General features: G+C 36.4%; 1 protein-coding gene across 2 annotated transcripts in view; it reads left to right on the forward strand.

Moving 5' to 3' along the window:
- HAPLN1 (hyaluronan and proteoglycan link protein 1) overlaps window positions 1-21997 on the forward strand; it is a 90283-nt gene extending 68286 nt beyond the window's left edge. For both annotated transcript variants that reach the window (XM_011996459.1, XM_011996458.1), the window contains exons 3-5: window positions 7419-7790; window positions 15447-15749; window positions 18406-21997. In XM_011996459.1, the coding sequence (XP_011851849.1) occupies window positions 7419-7790; window positions 15447-15749; window positions 18406-18695 (965 nt within the window). In that variant the 3' untranslated portion in view covers window positions 18696-21997. The remainder of the gene's footprint in view (window positions 1-7418; window positions 7791-15446; window positions 15750-18405) is intronic.
- The last annotated feature ends 3142 nt before the right edge of the window (window positions 21998-25139 follow it).

Raw genomic sequence — 25139 nt, forward strand, 5'->3', positions numbered from 1 at the left:
CAAAGAGCAATCTGCACTTACCCTATATTCAGCGTTAGGTTTTTTTCCTATATGGTTCAAAACTAGACAACAATTACTATCTTTGGCAATAGTATCTTTAAAAAAATAGGGAAATGCGATGAAACATGTATTTCATGTTTTAAATACATGTTTAAAGATCACATTTTTAGTAAACACAGCAATAGGTATACTGAGAAAATAAAATCCTTCAATTATAATAATATAATATAATTATGGCTACCAGCTTCTTGTGTGTATTTCCAGAGACTCTAGATAAACGGTTTTTGTTTGTCTATTTGTTAATTAAATTCCCTCAACTTCTACACTTGTTTTTATAAGATTTTTATTTAGTTTGCGCATGGGTGGTACATTCACAGGGTTCAAAATTGCTTTACTATGGAAGTGTACATGTGAAGATGTCCCAAGCCTTCCTCTACCCACTTTTCCCCACAGCTTCTCATAGTCTACCAAGGCTGTTAGTTTCGTGTGAATCCTTTCAGATATACTTTATGCCAAACTACACAAACTTTTGAATTCTCACAAATGGTAAGAAGCACGCATATTCCTCTGTATCTTCAGGTCAAAGTTTAAACTTCCAGGTGAAAGCAAAGATGTGCCAGAGAAAAATTCCAGATTTTTTTTTTTTTTTTAAGACAAAGTCTCGCTCTGTCACCCAAGGCTGGAACGCAGTGGTGCAATCTTGGCTCACTGCAAACTCCGCCTCCCAGATTCAAGCGATTCTCCTGCCTCAGCCTCCCAAGTAGCTGGGATTACAGGCACACACCATCACGCCTGGCTAATTTTTGTATTTTTAGTAGAGACAGGGTTTCACCATATTGGCCAGGCCAGTCTTGAACACCTGACCTCAGGTGATCCACCTGCCTCGGCCTCCCGAAATGCTGGGATTACAGTTGTGAGCCACTGCACCCAGCTCCAGGTTTCAAATTCAAATCAGGTAGGTGAGGGCACAAGGCAAGAATGAGATCATTTTTCTACTACCCTTCTTACTGTCTTACCTTCTAGAGGCTCAAGATCCTCTGCATTCAAGAATAGCTAGGAAGCAAGCTAAAACTTGGTCTCTGATAAAAGTAATGAACTCCTTGAAAGAACAGTAAAGGCTGGATGCGAAGGGAGGGGGTCAGCATGGATGGGGGTGGGCACCTGGAAAGGTTTCTGATGCGATCTGATTAGACACATTAGAATCGTGACCAAAAGATAGGTTCTTCTGACTCCAGGTGAGCAGTTTCAGGAAAAATTAGATTTCTTCCAGTCTGAAGGAAACAAAATAATTATAAAGTTAAAGGTTAATAAGTAAGGCACTCTTTATTTTCCAAATTATGTGTCCTACAAAAATGTAACGTGTGAAGTACAATGAGAGACAAATGTTTAAATTGCATATTCTACTTAAATATGGTGTCTTTAATGTGCGTAACTATTTTTATAAAGTGTGTTCATTTTAGAGAGGTAGTATGGTGTAAAGCAAGCTCAGATATCCATGTTTACTGACACAGCTAGGTCCCAGCTGTATGCAGCACTAGTATATTTCAGTCACAGACACTTATTACATTAGGCACTATGTTGATGCTGGAGAAAGAACGTAAACAAGGTAGAGTGATTGTTTGCAATAGACTATGGTAAGCACAGTGACGGACACAAATCCATGCTGGCTGCTCATTCTCCTGCAGGCTTTGGCTACATTAAGGAAAATAACAGCTTCCAAAGTGTTAGTATTACACATCCAAATTCACCAAAGTGCTAACAAATGTCACAAAATAAAGTATTTTTAAACCCTTGTGCATTTTTTTTTTTCAAATAACTCATTATGGAGCTGACAACTGAGTCTATGTCTATCAGTTTGGAAAGTCAGAAAGAAATTAACTTTCTGTTTGGGATGATGAAAAGTTTTGGAAAGGGATAGTGGTGATGGCTGCACAACAAGGTGAAAGTAATTAATGGTACTGAATTATACATGTAAACATCGTTAAAATAGCAATTTTTAAAATATATATTTTACCACAGTGGACAAAATTAAATGATGGTGGTAGAGTTTTTTCTTGGAGAGATTTTTTTTTTTTTCTTTTTCTTTTTGAGACAAAGTCTGACTCTGCCGCCCAGGCTGGAGTGCAGTGGAGCGATCTCGGCTCACTGCAACCTCCGCCTCCCGGGTTCATACCATTCTCCTGCCTCAGTCTCTCCAGTAGCTGGGACTAGAGGCGCCCGCCACCATGCCCGGCTAATTTTTTGTATTTTTAGTAGAAACAGGGTTTCACCGTGTTCGCCAGGATGGTCTCGATCTACTAACCTCGTGATCCGCCCTCCTCAGCCTCCCAAAGTGCTGAGATTACAGGCGTGAGCCACCGCGCCCGGCTGGAGAGATTATTTTTAATGTTCTTATTTAGCCATCTTAAACACATTCCCCAGTTGGATTTATTATTATTATTATTATTATTATTATTATTATTATTATTGATCTAGGAAATCCAAAAGTCTCAAGGCTACTTCATCCATACACCGGTGGAGAAAGTAACCAACATCGAGACTGGCTATCTTGCACCATCCTCAATTCATTTTAAAAAGATAAACTTATTTTTTAACATTGAAATTTTGATTTGTATCAGGGAGGTTCCCAAGGGCTTCACTTTCAAAATGAGTGGTGTAAGGACCATGAGAAGGGAGGGATGAAAAAGGCGGCTTTCTAGTGGGAAAGGCTCTCTGGAGAGGAGTGAGGAAGCCCCTGACAGCTGATCATCCCTGTCCTTCTCCAGGATGGCTCCCAATTTCATGTACCGTCATCGTTTCCCATGATGATTCATACAGTATATAACTACAAATGACCTAAGTTTAAGGTGTGACTTTGTATGGATTAAAAACATAAACTTTGTGACTCACACCTGTAATCCCAACACTTTGGGAGTCCGAGGCAGGTGAATCACCTGAGGTCAGGAGTTCTAGACCAGCTTGGCTAACATGGTGAAACCCCATCTCTACTAAAAAATACAAAAAATTAGCTGGGCATGGTGGTACACACCTGTAATCCCAGCTACTTGGGAGGCTGAGGCAGGAGAATGGCTTGAATCTGGGAGACAGAGGTTGCAGTGATCCAAGATAGTACCATTGCACTCCAGCTTGGGCGACAAGAGTGAAACTCTGTCTCAAAAAAAAAAAAGAAAAAAAGCCAAAAACACACATAAACTTTGATCCAAAGCACCCTTTCCTTTTTCCTGTCACCTAGATTTCTGTGGGTATGAACTGCCAAACAAATTTTTATGCTTTTATTAGGACTAAGAAAAATAGGCAGTGGTTCAATGTCATAGTTTTCAATTGTTTTTCTTCTCCAGTTGTGTTTGTCCTATTGTTTAAAAGTCTTCATCTAAATTTCATAGCAAGTATAAAGATCAGTTGTTTGTTCAGGCCATTTCTTTTATTATTTGGTGAAACTAAATGATGTCCTCTGGATTTCACAGCAGAATTTGTAAGATAATAACGAGGCCCCAGCGGTTCAGTGAGTCCCCATTAGTGTTCTCACCAGGCCCTGTTGTTTCACCTGGAGACAACTCTGAGCTTTGAAGGGCATCAGATCTTTCAAGTCATTGTCACTAATGGAAATGGGGAAATTATTTACTTGTAAATTGCACTTTAAAAAATTTCTGTCCCCCACTGGACATCTGCAGTTTCCCCAATTTCAACATTCAGCCTCATTTATGGACAAAATTAAGCTCTTCAACACTATGCAAATGTTTATGTGCACCTTTTCATACTGAAAGGGAAAGGAGAAATGGACAGTTGTATGCTACACAGTTTTATTTAAAAAAAAAAAAAGCAATACTTATTCTAATGATCAAGGTTTATTTTTATCTTTTGCGTTTCAATTGCTGTGCAACAGCCTGCTAATCAAACAGTTCCTTTTTTTTTTTTTTTTTTTTTTTTTTTGAGACGTAGTCTTGCCGTGTTGCCCAGGCTGAGGTACAGTGACACAATCTCAGCTCACTGCAACCTCCGCCTCCCAGGTTCAGGCAATTCTCCTGCTTCAGCCTACTGAGTAGCTGGGACTACAGGCATGCACCACCATGCCTGTCTAATTTTTGTACTTTTAGTTGAGACGGGGTTTCACCATGTTGACCAGGCTGATCTCGAAATCCTGACCTCAAGTGATCTGCCTGCCTCAGCCTCCCAAAGTGCTAGGATTACAGGTGTGAGCCACTGCACCCAGCCCCAATCAAACAGTTTTGATTTAAACATTAATTTCAAACTGATCCAGGAGTTTAAATCCAATGATCAGATGCAAGACTTTCTCTAGGCAAGAGTGTGCAAAGTTTGTAATCAGCACCTGTGGTTCCCTTTCCTCTGTCTTCATCCCTTTCCTTTCCCTGTCTACTTCAGCGTGTTTCCTGGATGGTCCCCGTGATGACAACCTGTGACATAGCACCTGGTAAAAACTGCAACCTCAAGATTCTCATGAGGTAGACTTATCAGAGTCCAACAGCTAAGGCATGGGAGAGCCTGCAACAGACCACTTCTCCAGAAATGCTCAGTGCTTTATAGTCTGCAGTGTAGATCTTCTAAAAGCAAACAAACAAACAAAACCATTATTCTCAAGGCCATTTTTGGAGGTTTAGCCTAAGGAAACTTAATGGCCTTAGTCAGTAAATACATTACATACCTTTGCTAGGGTTCTTTGAATTTCAGTCAAAGACTTCTGGCATCTATTACCTCAACACACACACACACACACACACACACACACACACCCCAAAACAAATGAGAATGGTAGAATTTTATACATTTTGATAGGCTTGTTTAAAAAACTATTTTGGGTGAGGGTCAGTGGATGTTTGGTGTCTGCTTAATTTTCAACATTATACCACACAAGTCATCCTCTAGTCACAATGCTGGAGTAGAAGTAAAACACAAACAAAATCAGAAGCCTACACTTCTAAAATACTGCAAGATGGTTTACAGTTAACCACAGAAAAAAATTAGAAGTCTGAGTCCCTTATACAAGAGTTTTGATCTTTGCCTTAACCCTTTAATTTATAAAACATTTAGACCTTGTGTTCATTCTGGAACCGTTTATGATTACACTGAACCTCCCAATTTTCCAAGTCTCCTATTTCCAAGTCTCACAGGTGGCATTTTATGTATTTACTTTTTACTCCACATGATTCAAAACTTTATAAATAAGTGAAATTATGGAAGACTAAATATGACAAAACTATGCTCTATATTGGGCAGTATCTTAGTTGGAAAATACTGTGTAAAATCTATGCAGTAGGAACAGTTTAGTAGTCAGTGTACACTTCATATTGGTCAGCCATTGTCCTAAGCCCTTTATGTGTATTAGGTTAATTGTATATTGTAGGTAATAGTATCTGTAATTCACATATAAGGAAATTAGGGCTTAGGGGTTGCACAACTTGCCCAAGGCTACAGAGCTAGTAAATTGAGGAAGTGAGGTTAGACCAAGGTCGATGTCACATTAGAGCCCTTGTTCGCAACTTGTATAATATCCTCTATGCCAGTGCATTTGGGCCTTATTTTTGACTTTTAACCAAACAACTTGAAAGAATAATGAAACTGAGACCTCTTGTAGCTATGTGTCTTATCTAAACTATGTTCCAGTATGGGAAGTTTCCACCCCCAACCCTTGCCCCCCAGAAGATACTGGTAAGGAAATGTTTCCTATGACCCTCAGGCATTACTGAGAAAACTTAGTCGACAGCACTTTTTCCTCCTCCTAGAAAGAAGACACTAGAGATGTTTCAGTAGAACTTGCAAGCAGGCATTGTGGATATTGCCTGGGAAAAATTGTATGTAGGGTAGAATTACACAGATTTATCTTTTATATCTTGAGATTCTATGGTCCTAAATAATGAGCTCAAGAATGGAATATAAAGGAAATGCTTAATGAGCTGGATTTGTGATTCCTCTTAACTAAATACTAAATGAAGCCATTATCCTTGCATTTCGTTATCTATTCAAAGTGAGGGGTATTGATGGCTTTGCTAAACTTTTCAGCTTTTTGAGGCTTGGAAATCATTTATAAATGAAATGATATGCTCATTAAAAATATTAATTCTGATTGCTGTGTGATAAAAAAAGAGATGCTATGTCTATTTTTTGGACACTTTCTATTTTAAAATCCAAATCCTATATTTGCCATTCAATAACTGTGTGTCTCAACATGGCTACTCTTCTCGGTGACCTGGACATCTTAAATGATTCATGGTGAAGGATTATTCAACACCTATCTGCCCAAGGCAGGAGGTCTGTAGAGTTGTGTGAAGGGCAGCTTTGGCAGCTTTGAAAGCTGTGTATGGACACAAAGATATCCATATCCAGGAAAGCTTATATCGCTTTCTCATTTTCAAATCTTGCACATCCTCAAGAGACACTGTCAAGGTCAAAAGCACAATGTGCTAGCCAGGGGGATACCCCAGAGAAAGCCAAGATCTGAAAATAACAGCTGGTATGTAGAAAACGGCAGACCTGCTGACTTGGCAGACTCAGGATATTGTGGTGCTCTTTGGAAGGCAATAAAGTCCTTGGAGGAAAACAAAAGGACAAGGAAAAGAAAGGTGGAAGTAATAAGGTAACTGCAAAATAAGACATAGCAGAAAGCAAAGAGAGAGAATAGAAGGATATTTAAGGGGGTAAAGAAGGAAATAATTATTTGGTTAATTGGAAAAGAAGTATAACTTTGGATATGCTTTTAACATTCAAATTTTGAGGAATACATTTCAAAATCTTCTGGAATTTGTCAAAAGCGTTTACTAAAATTACCTTTGTCTAATCTTTCTGTGAAAACGAAATACGTATTTCCTGAAAGGTTTCAAAATAGCCTAACACAGGTGTATACTTGACTAGAAGTCATAAATGTGAGGATATTCTGAGTTCTTTCGCCAGAACGGTACAATGAAAGTGAATCATGTTGCTTCATATTTTGCCTGTAAGTACAATACAAACTTATTGTATTAGAAAGCCCAGCTGGGTTTACCTTACCTTGAAATGTTTGGGTTTATACTGATGAACCCGTCATGCAACTCTCTCACTTCTCTTGGTCTTGTTTCTATATTTTTGATATGTAAATGTAGAAGAAAAAAATTGAAACGATAATAAATAGAATTTATTATGAAATCTTTGACCTTCAAATGACTGTGAAGTCTTATATCCAATATTTCTTACTGACGATAATGTAACTTCTTTCCCTTTGGTTTAAAATACAGGACTACTTTAGAGATACCCTCTAGTTATTAGAGGTCACTTTCTATATGGTTCAAAAGAGATTATGTAGAGAAGCTAACCACCCAAAGCTATCCTTTGTCAGATATCCTGTATATGTAACGTATTTCATTTTACAAAAATGTCTGAAAGTATATTAATAGTTATTTTCTTTTTTTTTTTTTCCTTTTTAATTATAGCAGAAAATGGCCCCCGTCTACTTGTGGAAGCAGAGCAAGCCAAGGTGTTCTCACACAGAGGTGGCAATGTTACACTGCCATGCAAATTTTATCGAGACCCTACAGCATTTGGCTCAGGAATCCATAAAATCCGAATTAAGTGGACCAAGCTAACTTCGGATTACCTCAAGGAAGTGGATGTTTTTGTTTCCATGGGATACCACAAAAAAACCTATGGAGGCTACCAGGGTAGGGTGTTTCTGAAGGGAGGCAGTGATAATGATGCTTCTCTGCTCATCACAGACCTCACTCTGGAAGATTATGGGAGATATAAGTGTGAGGTGATTGAAGGATTAGAAGACGATACTGCTGTGGTAGCACTGGACTTACAAGGTAGGTATCTATAAGTCACGTTCAACGTAGAAATGATCATTAATAGTTGCGTTTTTTCATGAGGAGTAATGTCTAGTGGTTACCACAGTAATAAAGTGAAAAACCGAAAGTCCTTGCCCAGCATCTTTTTCTATTCTTTTGTATTCTATAGTCTGCCTTTGATTCCAGTTTTCATGTTTGAAATGTATACACAATGCTTAAGTGCAAAATTGAAGCTGTTTGTAACTAGGAGAAACGTGCAGTGGAACTGAATTAACGGTTTTCAGATACTGCCTTATGCTACTCAAAATTTAAACTCCGTTATATCGTTATTGAGAAATTCAGATTGTGTACTTCTTTGTATGATGTTTCTAAAATTATCTCAGTTTCAAAATAATGGCATGTTTTGTAAAGGACATCTGCTAACTAAAATATATGTAATCGTATTCTGTAAAATGACTGCAAAACCTTAATTCAACAAAAAAGTAACCTCTAGCTTTAAACATTCTTCTAAAGAAGTGATTTTCTAAGGGTTCAGAGTCTGTTAGCCATTTGGTCAGGGCATTTTGTGGGAGAATTCTATTGCTTAAATAAGTAAGCCATCCAATAGGTTTAATAACCAACATGTGTACAAAGCCGTACAATAAAAAGTGTCCTTGCTATCCTTGCCTCCCCTCTGCCCAATGTCTAGAGACACTCTTCTCCTTAGTTTCTCATGGATCACAAGACATCTTATTTTTCATAAATTTCGGCATTATTTTACACTGAAGGGTGGATTTTGGCAGCATTGATAGAATGCCTTCCTTCCTTGTTTACATAAAACTCTTAAGTGTATGCTTGCTAGAAGCTCCTTTTACCCCCGAGGACAGATTTGTGGCTTTTGGAAAAATATCTGTTTGGTCCACTAGCGTATCACTGACTATTTGACCTTTTGAATCCCATACAATCCTATCACATGTATGGAGATTTATTTGCTTTATACATCTAATAAATTGCACAACATTGTAAAGTACATTTTTGTGACCTTTCCTTGTCTCTCATAGATAGTTCTCAGCCCTGAGTACATGCCACCTTGTGCTTTAAGTTTTTATTGATTCACATGAATATCCATGAACATTGGCATTATTCAGGATGGAAGGAGTTGACTTAGAGAAGACAGTCGGTCATCAAATATTAATTAAAACTATTTATCAGAGGAGCATTAAAGGTTAGAGAGAGCCTTGAGCTAGTAATATTAAGAGGCTTAGGTTCACCTCAACTCTGCCAGCAACAGTTTTGTAATTGGGGCAGGTCACTTATCCTCAAATGAGTTTGAATTTCTATTATCTGTTGTAATAGATAATTCTATTATCTATTATCTGTTGTTACTTTTTCTTCTAAAACCCTATCTTTATATAGCAAAATATTACCTAAACTTAAGTAATTCACATGCAGTATTTACTATCTCTCTATGTTTATTTTACAAAATTAAACTCTAAATTAAAAGAAACCAGTATAACTTACCAGAAATAGAAGGAAATAAAAAATATAAACATAATAAAAATAAGGTCATTGTTTAAAAGAAGCTTCAGCCTATGTTCAGCATAATGCATTATAGGGTCAAATCAAGTCACCTCCAAGACACAATTAGGGATGCTGAAAGGGGACTAAGTAAACAATTTTTTTTCTCCTAGGCTCTGCACCATTGCAAATCTCCAGATTCTCCACGCTTAGGGAACATTCCCTGCCATATATAGCATATGTGCATATGAGCTAAGTAAATGCGGTCCAAGAAACCAATTTAATTGATACATATTTTTACAAGTGCTGTTTTGGTGTCATGAGATAGAAAGAATTCCAATCTTTGCTCTTTTCATTCAACAAACATATAGTCCATTAAAGATTCTCAAATAATTTAATGAAATAAGGCAGAAGTCAGTAAAATAAGTGGGCACAAATTTCTATAATCATATGTTCTACTTATTTTGTTCATGTTCAGTCAACCTTCTTTATAGATGATGCTTAAGACAAACACTTTTTCTAAGATAACATGGCTAGCTCTAGTAAGAGCTAGAGCTGGAATTTGATACCAAAGGCATTGGATGAAGCCTATGCTCTACTCCACTGTGATTTGAGGGTTTGCAAGAAGGAGAAATTTTCTGTTGGTAGACGAGAGGCTTTAAAAAAAAAAAAAAAAAAACAGCAGTATTCGGCAGCTTCAGGCTTCAGAAAATTCTGAAAGGCCCAAAGTTATTGGAGCAATAAGCTAGGACGTGTCCTGTGCTCCTGGTAGCTGTTAAACTTCCCTCCTCCATGATGTTCTCATAGCACCTTATGTAGACTTCCATTATAGTTCTAATCACATTTTGTTTTGTAAATATTTGTAAATTTGTCTGTTAAACTTGATCTACTTGAGGACATTCAAGAGCCAAGAACAAAATTCATGCTCAGTAAATAGTTTACAAGTAAAAGAATGTTTGAAATAAAGTGTTTAAATTTTCAAATACAAAAAGTGTGCATGCAATGTACTTTCAAATACAAAAAGTGTGCGTGCAATGTGGGAGTCATGGAAACCATTCTTAAGAAAGAGACACTTGGCTGGGCGCGGTGGCTCATGCCTATAATCCCAGCACTTTGGGAAGCTGAGGCGGGTGGATCTCTTGGAGTCAGGAGTTTGTGACCAGCCTGGTCAACATGGTGAAACCCCATCTCTACTAAAAATACAAAAATTAGCCTGGCATGGTGGTGTACGCCTGTAATCCCAGCTACTCTGGAGGCTGAGGCAGGAGAATCGCTTGAACCCAGGAGGCAGAGACTACAGTGAGCTGAGATCGTGCCACTGCACTCCAGCCTGGGTGACAGAGCGAGACTCCGTCTCAAAAAAAAAAAAAAAAGAGATACTTGATTTGGACCATGAAGGTAAGCCTTTCAAAAGATAAAGAGCATGAAAAACAGGAGAGAGGGCACCATAGATAAGAGAGAGAAATTCCTCAAAGCAAATATGTGAACAACAGATACCACCAACAGCATTCCAGCTTGCCTGCATTAAGTCTCAGATTGGTGACAGGGTGGGATAAAAATTTTTAACTTTTCATTGTCGCTAATTTCAAACATTTGGAAAAGTAAAAGGAATAGTATAATGAATCCATATATCATTATCCAGCTTCAAAAAGTATCATGATATAGCCAATCTTATTTTACTTTGCTTTCTTACTCCCACTACCACAGAATAATTTTCAAGAAAAACTCAGATGGGATATTATTTTATCTAAATATACTTCAGAGTAAGATGAGGATTGATATTTCAAAGTAAAATTACAACAAATTAAGATAGCCACAACAATAAAATAAAAGCCATAAAAATAAAATTTGAGAAAACTTAACATAAGCTAAGGACAATCTCCACGTATTCTGGGATAGACGCTCAAGATGCAGTAGATTTTATGCGTAAGAGTTTGAAATCTGTGCTGAACCACATATGGCAAAAGACATGCCTTCTGGTTATCATTTATTAGCTCTCATTCTCATTTTTAACCTTTTTCATGATCAATTACATTCTTACATATGACTATCTACCAGTCAGGCAGTGGTATTCAAGCTCCCTGTCAGTCTTCTAACATGCACCAAAGGGCCAGGGAAGCATCTCATGTTAAATGCCTTGATTGAGCTGCTTTTCCAACTGTAATTGCACATTATCTTTAATTGTGTTGGTCCTTTAATACCAGCTTAAATGCTATTTACACTAAAGAATTTTACCAATTAGAAAAAAAATTATTCTTCATGATGCCTAAATTATATAGCTCCTATTTGTATTGCAAGCTTTTTTTCTGCCTTGGATTCAAACCATATATATATCTCTCTCTCTCTCTCTCCAAACTACATATATTTATTCTGTCTTGGGTTCAAATCATATATATATATAGATCTATATAGATATATATCCTGTCAAATGTAGGAAGAGGCCACACCCATACCTATGTCCTAGAGTACCAAGCACAGTGCCTTGCTGTCAGTTGTTGTTTAAGAACTGTCCGTATAATCACACTGACAAAAAAATAATAATAATAATTGTAAATCCTTAACAAAGACTGACCTCCATCTGAGTTGGAATTAGATATGGAAACACAGTATTTTCATACAGAATCTTGGATAGGGCAGAGCCCTCTGATTGCCACCAATTACCTACCTAGAAATAGCACCCAACAAGCAACAAGCTTTATACAGATATAACAAAAGAGTGTCCCTAGGAATTCAGGGAGAAGCTTGGACTACAGAATCAGCAATTCAACTGAGCGCAGCAAACAATAAATACACAAATAATGATATGAAAAACATGACACTTATGCTTCCAAACTTCCATTGTATTCATCTTCCATTGGTGAAAATGGGGCTAAATATACAAAATTATAGTCTGAGAACTATCAGAAAGAGAAACACAATTTCAGATATGTGCATAGCACTGATAAGCACTATGACAGGCACTAAGGAAGGTAATATTATTTATGCTATATGGTCTCTGCCTTTTTATTACTAGAAATATTTACTTTATATAATTATTAAAACTTACTTTAACTTTTACATGTCCCTTTTGATTATATTTTGACATATAAGTATGAAGGATAAATTAGTCAGTTATTTCTTGGATAATCATACCAGCTTCTTTCCCATCCATAAAAGTTTAACTTTTCTTATTTTTGCAACACTGGATAAAAGCAACCATTTGCTCCATAATTCAGCTGTAAGAATTGCACATTTTTTCTACAGAGCCAAGAAGGTTGCTGCAATTGGATGTTAAAATCTTAGCTAGCCAGAAGTATAACAAGTAAACAAATAAAATACTAACAATCATGAAGTTCCAAAAATGGTCCTGCTGGTAAGAGACATCTTGCTGTTGAAATGTGTATGTGAAATTTGTAGAATATAGGGAAAGTTTTAAAACTTTGAGTAAAGCATAGAGCTTTACCGTGATTTACTTGGAATATATTATTTCCAGCATATCAAACAGTAATTCAAATTTGTTAAGTAAATCTTTTGAGCTGATACAACACTTAGTTGACAATTCTTACAATTGAAAAATACTAAAATTTTAACATAAGTTTCACTTTGACTCTAAAACATGATTGTATGAAATTATGTTAAATTTGAAAATAACTCAAATAAAAATATATAGCACTGGATGTGGAACTAAATCAATCATATCTAAGTAATGCTCAGTGGCTAATCAAGGACAAATTACTAGAGAAAAAAATTTCCCGATATTTATGAGAGTCTACCAAAATACACTACAGTGAATTTAAACCTGAAAGATTTTCCAGGTCTTTAAAATTAATATAAATTAAAATATTCTGCATTCTCCAATATTACCATCTTCAGCCATTTTGGAAATGGAAGTCAACCCCACTGGTTTCTTTCTCTCTTCAGGTTCAGACACTTTGAGATTTTCTGTCACTTTAAGATCTAGCCAAAAAGGGAATGTCTACTGAATAAATTGAATATTTTCCTTTTCATCAGCACTCCCAGGGTTGCCGAGGAAAGAGGATAAAAGATATGAGGGATCAGGGCACCATAATAGTTTTTTCCCAGCACTTACTGGGTTCCCAGCTCAGTGCCTGGACAGAGCCCTCCTTAGATAGAACCATGTCCAGGCCTTCCCTCCCCATCACCACAGGAGTTAGTGGCAACCAAGAGAGGCTTTTACTCCTTCCTTTTGGCTCTGATTCAGCTTATAGATCCTTCAGCCAAGAACCTGAGAAGGCAGAATGAGATCAGGAAGCCTTCTTGGATCTCTGCCTTTCATGGATGGTGCCAGCTGGATTGCCCTACAGGGACAAACATGTCCTACGGAGGCCTTCAGTGGATGTGACTTGATTTAAGGCCATTGAAATTTCTTCTTGTAGTGTCTTCTAGGACAATTTAGTAAAGAAATATTTCCTGTATATGGTTATGCTATTAGTGAGTTTGTACTTCATCTTGAATAGCATCTGCAGTCTCGTAAAATAGCACATGTGCTATAACTCACCAAATTACTGTGTCAGTGGGACAAATGTTTGCATTCCACATGCTAAAATACTAATTATTTCTAATTATATTCAAAAATTCAAGGCAAGTCCTTGAATAATGATTCTAAATTAGTTATCTTTTAATAACCATGGGAGAAATACTCTGACACAGTAGTCCTTTTCAAAGTTCAGCAAGTGATGTAACTTTGCTTTCTTATTTGGTAATCCTTAGGCTTTAAAGAAATTGGGCAGAGTGTTGTGAGACAGCTCAGTCACCTCCCATAATTATTTGACCAAAAGAAATGTTTTGGAAAGCCATACATCTTCCCAGGCAAAATCAAATGCCAAGTCACACTGTTCACATTTGCTAAGGAACTTTTGTCCTCAAAATATTTAACTTAATTATTTGGCATTAGTCAATCAATGGATGTCTATTCTGTACCTACCTTTTATACAACAAGCTTAGAGAAGTTTTTTTTTTTTCCTGTTTATAATAAAAATGTTTCAAACCCCTTACTTTCAGTTTGCAATATACACATGTGGAAGTTGAAAAATAGTAATGGAAATACTTTTAAATTAAAGCCCTTATTTTAGTCGTGCTATTTAAGGGCAGGAAAAAAATAGCATTAAGGGCTACATTAAAAGTAAACATATAAGAGTATCATGATGCTTTCTATGGAGGCGTGCCTCACCGTACAGATCTGTCTGATGTGAAATAAGATTGTTTAATTATGTTCTTGTTAGATATGCAAAGGAATCCACTTTAGCAGGGGTATCCAATATTTTGGCTTTCCTGGGCCACATTGGAAGAAGAAGAACTGTCTTGGGCCACACATAAAATATACTAACACTAATGATAGCTGATGAGCTAAAAAAAAAAAAAAAGAAAAAGAAAAAAGAAAAGAAAATCACAAAAAAACTCATAATGTTTTAAGAGAGTTTATAAATTTTTGTTGAGCTGCATTTAAAGCTGTCCTGGGCCACATGTGGCTCGTGGGCCATGGGTTGGACAAGTTTGCTTTCAAGTTTCTCCAAATAAGAATCCCCCCTAAGTGAAGGTTACTTATCTGCAAGTTATTAGAAGACCATGTAAAAGAGTTTTTTATCTACATTTGAATCATTTGTTAATATGCTTCTTTATACATTTAAAAGACTACATAAAACTAATAACTAATTATATAGGAAAAGTTACTAAGAAAAACATTGTGAATTTTGATAAATACCTTCTCTTTGAGCACTACGTCCCCTCCGCTCTTAGTATTCAACACTGACTATTTCTATATCTGCCACCAACTCTTAGTGTTCAATACTGACTTTTTCCCTGGGTGACGGAGCTCAGTAGTAACCCATTATAGGGCTAGAAACTGGCAGTAAATGGTAAGTTCTCAGGGAGGGCTATTTGGAAACTGTAATCTGCGGACAGATGTCTTCAGAAAGGCGAATTTTAAGGTCTGAGTTGAATTCATAGCCAAAGCAGTAAATCACTGAAGCTATCAAACAAAAAAGCTGATCATGAGATTCTCAGAACTGACAGGCTGCTTGAAGGGGAAAGGGATCATGAGAAACAGTTGCTAGTTGACAAAAAACTACTGTCTCATCTGACGGAGGGTCTGTTGTGTTTTTCACCAGCTAGGTGGGATTTGCTCAGAGTTGTTAGTTTTGGGGCTTCTAATGACTCCTTGCTTTCTCCTTTGCACAGGTGTGGTATTCCCTTACTTTCCACGACTGGGGCGCTACAATCTGAATTTTCACGAGGCTCAGCAGGCGTGTCTGGACCAGGATGCTGTGATCGCCTCCTTCGACCAGCTGTACGACGCCTGGCGGGGCGGGCTGGACTGGTGCAATGCCGGCTGGCTTAGTGACGGCTCTGTGCAATATCCCATCACAAAGCCCAGAGAGCCCTGTGGGGGCCAGAACACAGTGCCTGGAGTCAGGAACTACGGATTTTGGGATAAAGATAAAAGCAGATATGATGTTTTCTGTTTTACATCCAATTTCAATGGTAAGATAATAACTGTACTGCCTTCTTTCTTGTCTCAGAGACTACTCCATACTATAACACTACACTTGGCTTTTAATCTTATCTTCTTAGAAAAACAAACAAAAACAAGCTTTGAAGTTTTGCTCTAGTTTTAAAAGATATAAAAAGTTCTTGAGTGTCATAATTTTTAAATATCCACATAAGTCAAGCACAAGTACATACTCTCAGTACTCCTACATTTTATTTCATCCCATTTTTATATGAAATAGTTGAAACTGTTATGTGGTTTGAGGTCTATTACCTGTTGTCAAAGATGATGCTGCCAGTGTGTGCCCTCCGTAGGATATGGTTCTCTCAAAGTAAGTGTGCCTTCATTATTACCCATGCTGTCCCTCTCACAATCACATATACACTTACTCATAGATGATCAACAGAACTCAGGACAAAGTGGGGAATAAGCAAGAAAAAGAAAGTAGAACTAACTCTCAAGGTGAAAGCAGAAGGAAAGGTTGCAGCAGTGTTGATGACTGATTCATTTTATTCATACTCCTCTCAACCCTTCTCTTGCTCTGTTCAGAGCCAGCCACATAATTTGTGTGGCCCAGTGTAAAATGAAAATGTGGGCTGGGTGCAGTGGCTCACGCCTGTAATCCCAGCACTTTGGGAGGCCAAGGCAAGGGGACTGCTTGGGACCAGGAGTTTGAGACCAGACATGGCATCATAGTGAGACCCCATCTCTAAAAGAAAAAATAAATAAATAAATAAATAAATAAATAAACAAACAAGGAAAGAAAATGTGGAGCTCCTTGTTCAAAAATGTTAAAAACTTTAAGATGGTGACAGCAGAGCATTAAACTAAATGCAGAGCCCTTCTCCATGTGGCGCCCTGTGTGAGGACACAGGTCACACACCTACAAAGCAAGCCCTGGCCCCATCATTTATATTTTAGGTCCCTGGTGATATGCTTTGGGAAAAATAGAAAGAGATTATAGGTCAGGGGTCAAAAATCTTCTTCTTTTTTTTTTTAAGACAAGGTATCACCCTGTATGTCACCCAGGATGGAGTGCAGTGGCATGACCTGGGCTCACTGCAACCTCCACCTCCCTGGTTCCCAAGTGACTCTCCCTCCTCAGCCTCCTGAGTAGCTAGGACTATGGTGTGTGCCACCATGCCTAGCTAATTTTTGTTTTTTGGCTTTGTGGTTTGTTTTTTTGTTTTGTTTTGTTTTGCTTTGTTTTTTTTTGGAGACATGGGGTTTCACTATGTTGGCCAGGCTGGTCTCCAACTCCTGACCTCACATGATCAGCCAGCCTTGGCCTCCTAAAGTGCTGGGATTACAGACATGAGCCACTGTGTCTGGCCAACAATCTTTTTCTATAAAGGGCCGTATCATAAATATTTTTGGCTTTGCTGGCCATATGGTGTCTGCTGCAATGGCTCATTGTAAGTGTGTATGTTATAGCACAAAAACAGCCATCAAAATACTAAACCCAGATGGAGATGGCAGTATTCCAATAAAACTTCATTTACAAAAACAGGTAGGAGGCCAGTTTTTGACCCCTGAGCTATAGTTTGCTGAACTCTGGTATAGGTGATTGTACTTAACCTCTAGTTAATGTTCCAGTATAGTTTGCTGAACTCTGGTATAGGTGATGGTACTTAACCTCTGGTTAATGTTCCAGTGGCCACTACCCTTTCTCCAAATCACATCATCTCAGTCTAGAAAGAACTGGCAAGCATTAATTTATACTTCAGTAACCTATATCTAATGAGGGGCACGGGAACATCATATTACAATCTCTAATCAGGTAAGAGAGGCTGATTAGATTCAACCAAAAACTAAGATGCATAAGAAAATCTTCAGTCTGTATGTATTTATCACTTTCAGTCAGTTGAAGTCATATTTTACACATTTTACACATATTTAATACATATTGAAGGAATCTCAGTAATTAGCACTGTTCAATAAGTGATCGAGACTCATTTGTCTTTCTAGTGAAATCGAGAAATAGTTAGGTGTCAGGGTTTCAACAAATGGAAGTTGAAAAAACTAAACAAATTTGTCTTCTTTGCTAGTGAACCAACACAGACTAAGTTTACATTCTGAATACGTATTATCTGTGGCAAGTGACTTCCTGTATTTTATGCATTTTCATACGTAGTCTTTGAATGAGAATAATGTCTAATTGATACCTGTAATGAAAAGGACTTGAGGGCTTTTGATTTTTTTTAAATGGACTTTTATGTCAGGAATGTGTTTTGATCCTTTCACATTCAAATTTTGCCTCTCCAGAAACTTGTGCTGGGGTTCAGTGTTGCTACAGCTAGAATTTAAATAGCCCTTGCTTTTAACATGGAATTCTGTCTTCTCTAGTGCCACAGAAGGGCTCTTTTAGTCACTAATTAGCTAACAGAAACTGTATCTGCCATTTCCCTTTTCTTTTTAAAGCTATAAAAGGGGCATGTCTGGACACATATTAAGGGGCAAGGGAAAAACTAATGTAATGGAAGTGACCTAGGGACACTACATTTAATTGACATTTCTATGTTCCCAAAACTTTACAAACATTGCTCTATATCCCCCTTCATTGAGAAACACTTCCGTCTTTGGCTCCTTCTATCTCTGTGTGGCTTAACTGAAGACCAGCCCATTGACTCTGTCTCCTTCTCTCTACAGGCCGTTTTTACTATCTGATCCACCCCACCAAACTGACCTATGATGAAGCGGTACAAGCTTGTCTCAATGATGGTGCTCAGATTGCAAAAGTGGGCCAGATATTTGCTGCCTGGAAACTTCTTGGATATGACCGCTGTGATGCGGGCTGGTTGGCGGATGGCAGCGTCCGCTACCCTATCTCTAGGCCAAGAAGGCGCTGCAGTCCTACTGAGGCTGCAGTGCGCTTCGCGGGTTTCCCAGATAAAAAGCATAAGCTGTATGGTGTCTACTGCTTCAGAGCATACAACTGAATGTGCCCCTAGAGCACATCAGTTTTAAAGTCATAAAGAACATGTGAAAGGTGTTTTTTTTTTTTTCCAATATGAACTCATGCAAGTTACCAAAACTGTGATAACCCTTTTTTACTTACTGTAAAGAGTCATTTTCATAAAGATCAATTCATTGATTTGTTTTTTGTAAAGCTATCATTCAATATATATTATAAATTAATATAAACTTAAGGGAAGCTCTACGTAAGGAGACTTAGAGCCAAACTCTTTAAGCTGTATCATCCCAATAAAGTATCCTTTCATGAACGGGGCATGCAATAGCTTGAGAATTGCTAGGATTAAATTAAGGAAAGTAAAGCTACTCAGAGCAGCAGGTTTTACAAGCACAAACTTTACACATTTGTACAATTTTGAAATGCACTACAATAAACAAATTAGAGCAAAAAATTTGAAATACAGGCTTCTTTACATAAACTGAGAGGTTATACAAAACTCAGTTTCACAAGGGAACAATCTATACCTTTCTAAAAGTTAATATTTCAAGCCTCCAATAGACAGAATATTTTACTCTTTACAATCCTGCCTTTTTGACCAAAAAAAAAAAAAAAATTCATATGAACTCCAATCCATAGTAACAAGCACAGTTAAAACTCCTTAATAATCCCATTTATATGAAGTATGACACATAAATAAGCAGATAATATTTAACCAATGAAAGACTTCTACCTTCTTATAATTAAAATTACACATGTCTGAGAGGAATTGTTTTATCTTTTGAGTAGCTTTACTGAGTTGTATTTAAATTCTAAGGGCCATTTGCTAAGCAGCATTTAGCATCTACTCAGGGCAGTTATATAGATAAACTGCTGGACAGAAAAATTGTAAAATTTAGCAGCTTGATTTTCTGTTAGCCTATGAAATGTTATTGTCCTATAAAAATAACTTTAAACTTATTTAATATTCCATATTTACATTATATGAAAATCAATTACATTATAAAAGGAATCCCTAATGCAGAAACAAAGACCCAACTTTCAAAATTCTTATTATTCCTATTTGTTTATACACTAGAAAACCCAACTAGTGCCTGTGTTTGGGGGGAAAAGTCAACAGTGTAGTTCTAAACCTTATCCCAAATAGAAAATGTGGTTAATGATGTCACTTTCCTTGCTGGTCATCCTTGCTGGCTTAAATTAAATGCTGAAGCTGTCATCAAAGAGTTTACACTAAAATCTTCAGGGTTTTGAATAAATGGTTAAGTCCAGCTTCAAAACACAATTTTCCACATTAGCAGCTCCAATCTTAAATAAAGCTCTGTTTTCCTATATTTTTATGACTGCTGAGACCCCACAGGGACCAATATTTGTATTCAAATTACATTTCATGGTTTCCCATTGTTTCACAATGAATTCTAATAAATGGGATTTACTATAATAATCCAAGTATGACATAGCTGGTATGCTTTCATGAATGTTTTTATGTAGATTTTCCTCCCATGAACATGAGTAAATAAATCTGTTTCCTGAATGGATTGTGGTTGCATTTAAGGCTCTGTAATAATTCTAATAAATTTACTCTATAAAGATAGAGTTACGTGTGTGGAAGGTATAGAACAATTGGAAGTCCATGAAACCATAACTATAATCATATATTATTCAGACAAAATACTGTAATAAAAGTAGGTCTTTCTTTGATCAAAAACATACCTGAAAATTTTCAGATGCTTTAATATTAAAAGATGACAATGTTATGCATGCACATTTTTAAGTTAGGTTTGATATGCAAACTGTACAAAACTATAAATCCAAAGATTTTGTAAGGTTTAAACTCAAACACTGGTGGTATAAATAGAACTTACACTTCTAAATTAAAGAAGATACCTAAATGGTCTAGGATAAGATGATATGTTATTTAAAGAGGGGGCTTTCTCCCAAATAACAACTTTAACACCTCAAATATGGGGGCTAGCTCACTGGAAGAAGTCCATACTTGAACTGTTATTATGTATGTTCTGATAATTTTGTTGGAAATACAAGTAGAACAAATTTCTATTGAAGCAAGCATCTAATTTTCAGTTATGTCCGGAACTCTACCTTTATAATGTTAAATGTAGTAGTATTTCTTAACTTTTAAATACTTACTAGTATAGGAATTGGTGCTGATCAAAATCTCTGGAGTGACTGTTAGCTGATTAAAATCTATGGCAATTACACATCATTTTTCCATTCGTGTAAAAAACAAAAAAATCTTAACACAATGAATACTGCTGAGCAGAAATTTTGTCTTCTCATTTTGCTCAAAGGATCAGAATTTCCATGCCCTTTATACTCCTACTTGAATTAGTCTTTTTAATGTTCTCATTTTGCTGTTTTTCCACCAAATGTCTATTTTCCTACTTCATTACCCAAGATGTCTCATTGAGCATGTCTGAAAAAGAAAGGTTATTCTAATACAATTTCTAACAGAAAGTTTGGTACAACACTGGCTAATTCAGAAATCGCTCCTCAGACTTAGATTCCAAGAGTATCAAAGAGATTAGATGGGAGGCTGGGCTAGGAACCCTTGTTCTAATGTATTTGTCCATAATTCACACTGGTGACCGTGTAAGGAACAAAGTATATCTGCACATTTCACTGAGACATCTGCATTGGAAAACCCAAACAAAAAGAAGCAATTCAAATAAAAAGACAATATAAGAGTGAAAATAAGTTGTTCACATTAACACTGGAAGCCATCTTTAAATGAGTACTGCCATATTGTATCACAGTAATTTTAAGCCAAATATGGCATTTGTAAATTTAAACTTTCTCTCATGGAAAGGGGGCCGGTACCTGTTAAAGTGTTATTTTATGCAATAATATAGTCACTTTTTATTTTGGCAATTAGAAGTAGACTCAAAGGAGATTCCAATTTGGTTGCTGGCAGCCATTCTGGGTTTCTTGATTTTAGTACTCCAAAGAATATGGTGGTCTCATGGAGTAGCTGACCACTAAGAAGGGGAGGATTAAAAGGGAATCACTTATCAGTTTTTAGCATAGAATGCATTAAGAAATATCAATGGATAACTGACATCGTTTTGTTAAGAAGTTAACTGTATCATAGCTCACCACTGCCAGAGCGGCAATGGATGTACAACGAAAGAGATGAAAAATACAAAAGTCATTAAGCCACCTGATTAAAAGAAAACCAATATTTAAAGGCATTTAATAGACATCAAGTATAAATTTGAGGAGAAGAATCAATCTGTATTACCAAAAAAAAAAATGTTTTCATTTTCTGTAAGATACAATGAACTGGTACATTAAAAGTCAATTTTGTGTTACTGAAGTATCTTTTAATTCTTCTGAGTTGTAGAATCTTAGCTATTTTTCTTTGTGTCAAACTCTGTAAATACATTATTTCCAAAAAAAAAAAAAGGCATTTAATTCATTCTTGTTCTGATACATTTGACTTCAAATTGTAAATACGTACAATTTTCATTTCCTAGTACTCTTGCAAAGTAAAAAAAAAGAGCATATATATGATGTCGCTAAATCAACTATAGTATTATCCCAAAATATACTGACATTTTTCTCTTTGTGTATGACTCAAAGCATAATTTATTTTGCCCACCAGTTCAGCAATCCCAGAAATCTATGGTGTTGTTGATTAGATTAACACATTTTAAATGCTTTATAACTTAATCATGAGTGTTGAATTAAAAGAAAGGTTTTTCGTTTCATACTTAAGTTCTTCTCTTTAGCACTTTACACTTCCAATAACAAGGAATATATTTTGCAATATTTCCATGCCTGCTCTGGATTTTCAACATAAAAAATAGTTTCTGGATTTTTCTGATATACAGAAATGAATTCTTGAGTGCAAGGATCTATTGCTGGTGCAATGACTTGAACAGAAACACACCTAAATGAGTTTGTCATTGACATTGACAATTTTAAGGTACATAAAAATGTACCTTAAAATTTTTCCCATACTTACTTGCAATACATTAATTGCCTTGGAGAAGAAAAAAGTCCAAGAATAATATGAAATTAAATCATTTACTTTCAGTGTTTCAGTTCTTACACAGATGGATGATATCTTCACCTTGCCAGCAATTTTTGTATATTATGGCCTGGTCTTATATGAAACTTGCTTGATACTAATATTGAAGGATCTTACAGAGTTTCATAATGTTTAAATAAAAAAGTAAACTATTGTGATGTCCTTACTTTCCTACAGAGTAACAGAGCTTAATATTATAATAAGACTACTCTTGTGCAGGATGGACCCTGTCTATGATGGTAGATGTATAAGAGGAGTCATAAAAGCCCAGATTATTGGAGAATATGAGGAAGAAAATGAACTAAGAAGAAACTGACACCAGAAGTGTAAGAAGAAGATATTTCCTTTCCTATCTCTACTTCTTGAGCCCTCCATTTAGGATTATTTAGAGGCATGTCTTAAGATGGTTCTGTAGTCTTTGCTTCCCAGTAGGTGGTATATTCAGGAAGATAATAGCTTCATGCTTCAGCGATTAAAAGATGGCTCTTTAATTTAGTTGGTGTCTGACAGCAGCCTGAGCTCCATTTATTCAGGAGAGTACCCCCAGGGTAGAGAGAAAGCTCTGATTTGCTATTACCTGACAATGAAGCTATTGGCTTTAACAACAAATGTAAGATTCTTGGAAAGAAATAGACTTCTAAGAATATCGTATCCTTGTATTTTTCTTTCAAAGCAAGGGACCCAATTGCCAGCTTTTCATCTGTTGGAAATATCTGGGTCTTTTAAAACATTATTTGAAAAAAATATTTCTTCGATTTTAATCAATGAAAATTCTGCCTGCCAAAATTCATATACATGCAGAGAGCAAGAAAAGGTAAAATACAAGTGAGTTTGAGATTTTAGAGACTATGAAAGGTCCTTCTTTGAAGATGCTGAGATTCTTGCATGTGAATCTAAAAACAAAACCATTTATTATTCTAATAAATAAACATGTTCGTGTGTAATGATTGCCGCAAGCCCAGGGAAAAGATAAATAATGTCCTTCATGGTTCTTCCTGTGCTCAGAGTTCTGCCAAATTGAACATCCTTTCTCTATGGGAAGATGCTTGCTCCTACGATGAGAGCCAAGCTTCAAGTGGCTGAGAAGCAAATTCTGCTATTCTAATAGAATGCCTTTGAAGAGCCAAACTTTCAGTTCAGTGTACATGAACATTCAGGAACCTGTTAAAGCAATTGTACTCAGCATATTGGAATCACTTGGGAATCTGCAGAAAAATGACGTCTGAGTCCCTCCCCCACAGATTATGGTCAATGGTGTAAAGTGGAGATCAGGATTTTTAACCCCCATGCCCCATTCTAACGTGATTCTAACATGCAGCCAGGGGTGAGAACCACTGGATTTAACTATTTTAGGGTCACAAAACAAAGCCATTCCACAGATATATAATTAGGTTGATATTTATGACTCACAATTTAAAATAATTTAAAAACTCTCTAATTGGTTTAAATTTTATTGAACTTAGAATATTCTTCAAGCATAAGTATTTAATTGCTTTGATTTGCCTTCTTTTCCAGTGATAGTTCTGATTACATTAGCAAATATATGTCAAATAAATTATGTGCCTACCCTATTATTGTTACTCCTTCAAATAAAACTATTTTAAACCATTTATATTATCAAACCCTTTCCCATCTAAAGTACTGAAATGTTAAGGGTATGGCAATAATCATGCAAAATATTTTGGAATAAGAATTTGAACTCCACATTGAAGTCAATGACTTCTGAGATTTCAATTATATCTCAGAGAAAAAGATGTGAATTCACTGTGAGGTTTCCATTACCAACACTGACCCTCAGGCAAACAAAAGCAAGACAATTCTAGCTAGGTAGAAGAATGGGTGGGAGTGTGGAATGGAGAGGAAGACAGAGAGAGAGGGTAGAAGGAGGAGAGAGGAGAGAGAATTCTACCCTTTTCCTCACTAATAATATATGATTTGATTAAATTAGTTTACCAAATACCAGAGACAACTCTTTACTTATTAAAACTCTAATACCATGTGTTACGTAGATAATCAAAAGCATATTTATTTTATGGCATAATGAAGACATGCATTACTTGTTACTTATCGGCAACTTATTCATAATGTTAAAGATATTGGACTGTTTATAATTGGAAGACACAGTTCAATAGAGTGGTTCCAAGCATAGACACTAGAGTGATAGTACCGTAGTTCAAATTTAGCCCTGCCACCTAGTATCTCTGGGTAAATCATTTAACATTTCTTGGCCTTGATTTCTCCATCTAAAAGTAGACATATTAATATTAATGATATCATTAATGCTTGCCTGATACTGTTATAAAATTTGAATGAGTTAATATATTGTGGTAATAGCTAACACAATACCACATTTGCGCTATTTTATGTATGCCATTTATTTAATCCACTTAATACCCTGTAAGACAGATATTATTGCCTTAG

This window comes from Mandrillus leucophaeus, unplaced genomic scaffold (assembly GCF_000951045.1).
Source record: "Mandrillus leucophaeus isolate KB7577 unplaced genomic scaffold, Mleu.le_1.0 Scaffold515, whole genome shotgun sequence".
Taxonomy (NCBI): domain Eukaryota; kingdom Metazoa; phylum Chordata; class Mammalia; order Primates; family Cercopithecidae; genus Mandrillus; species Mandrillus leucophaeus.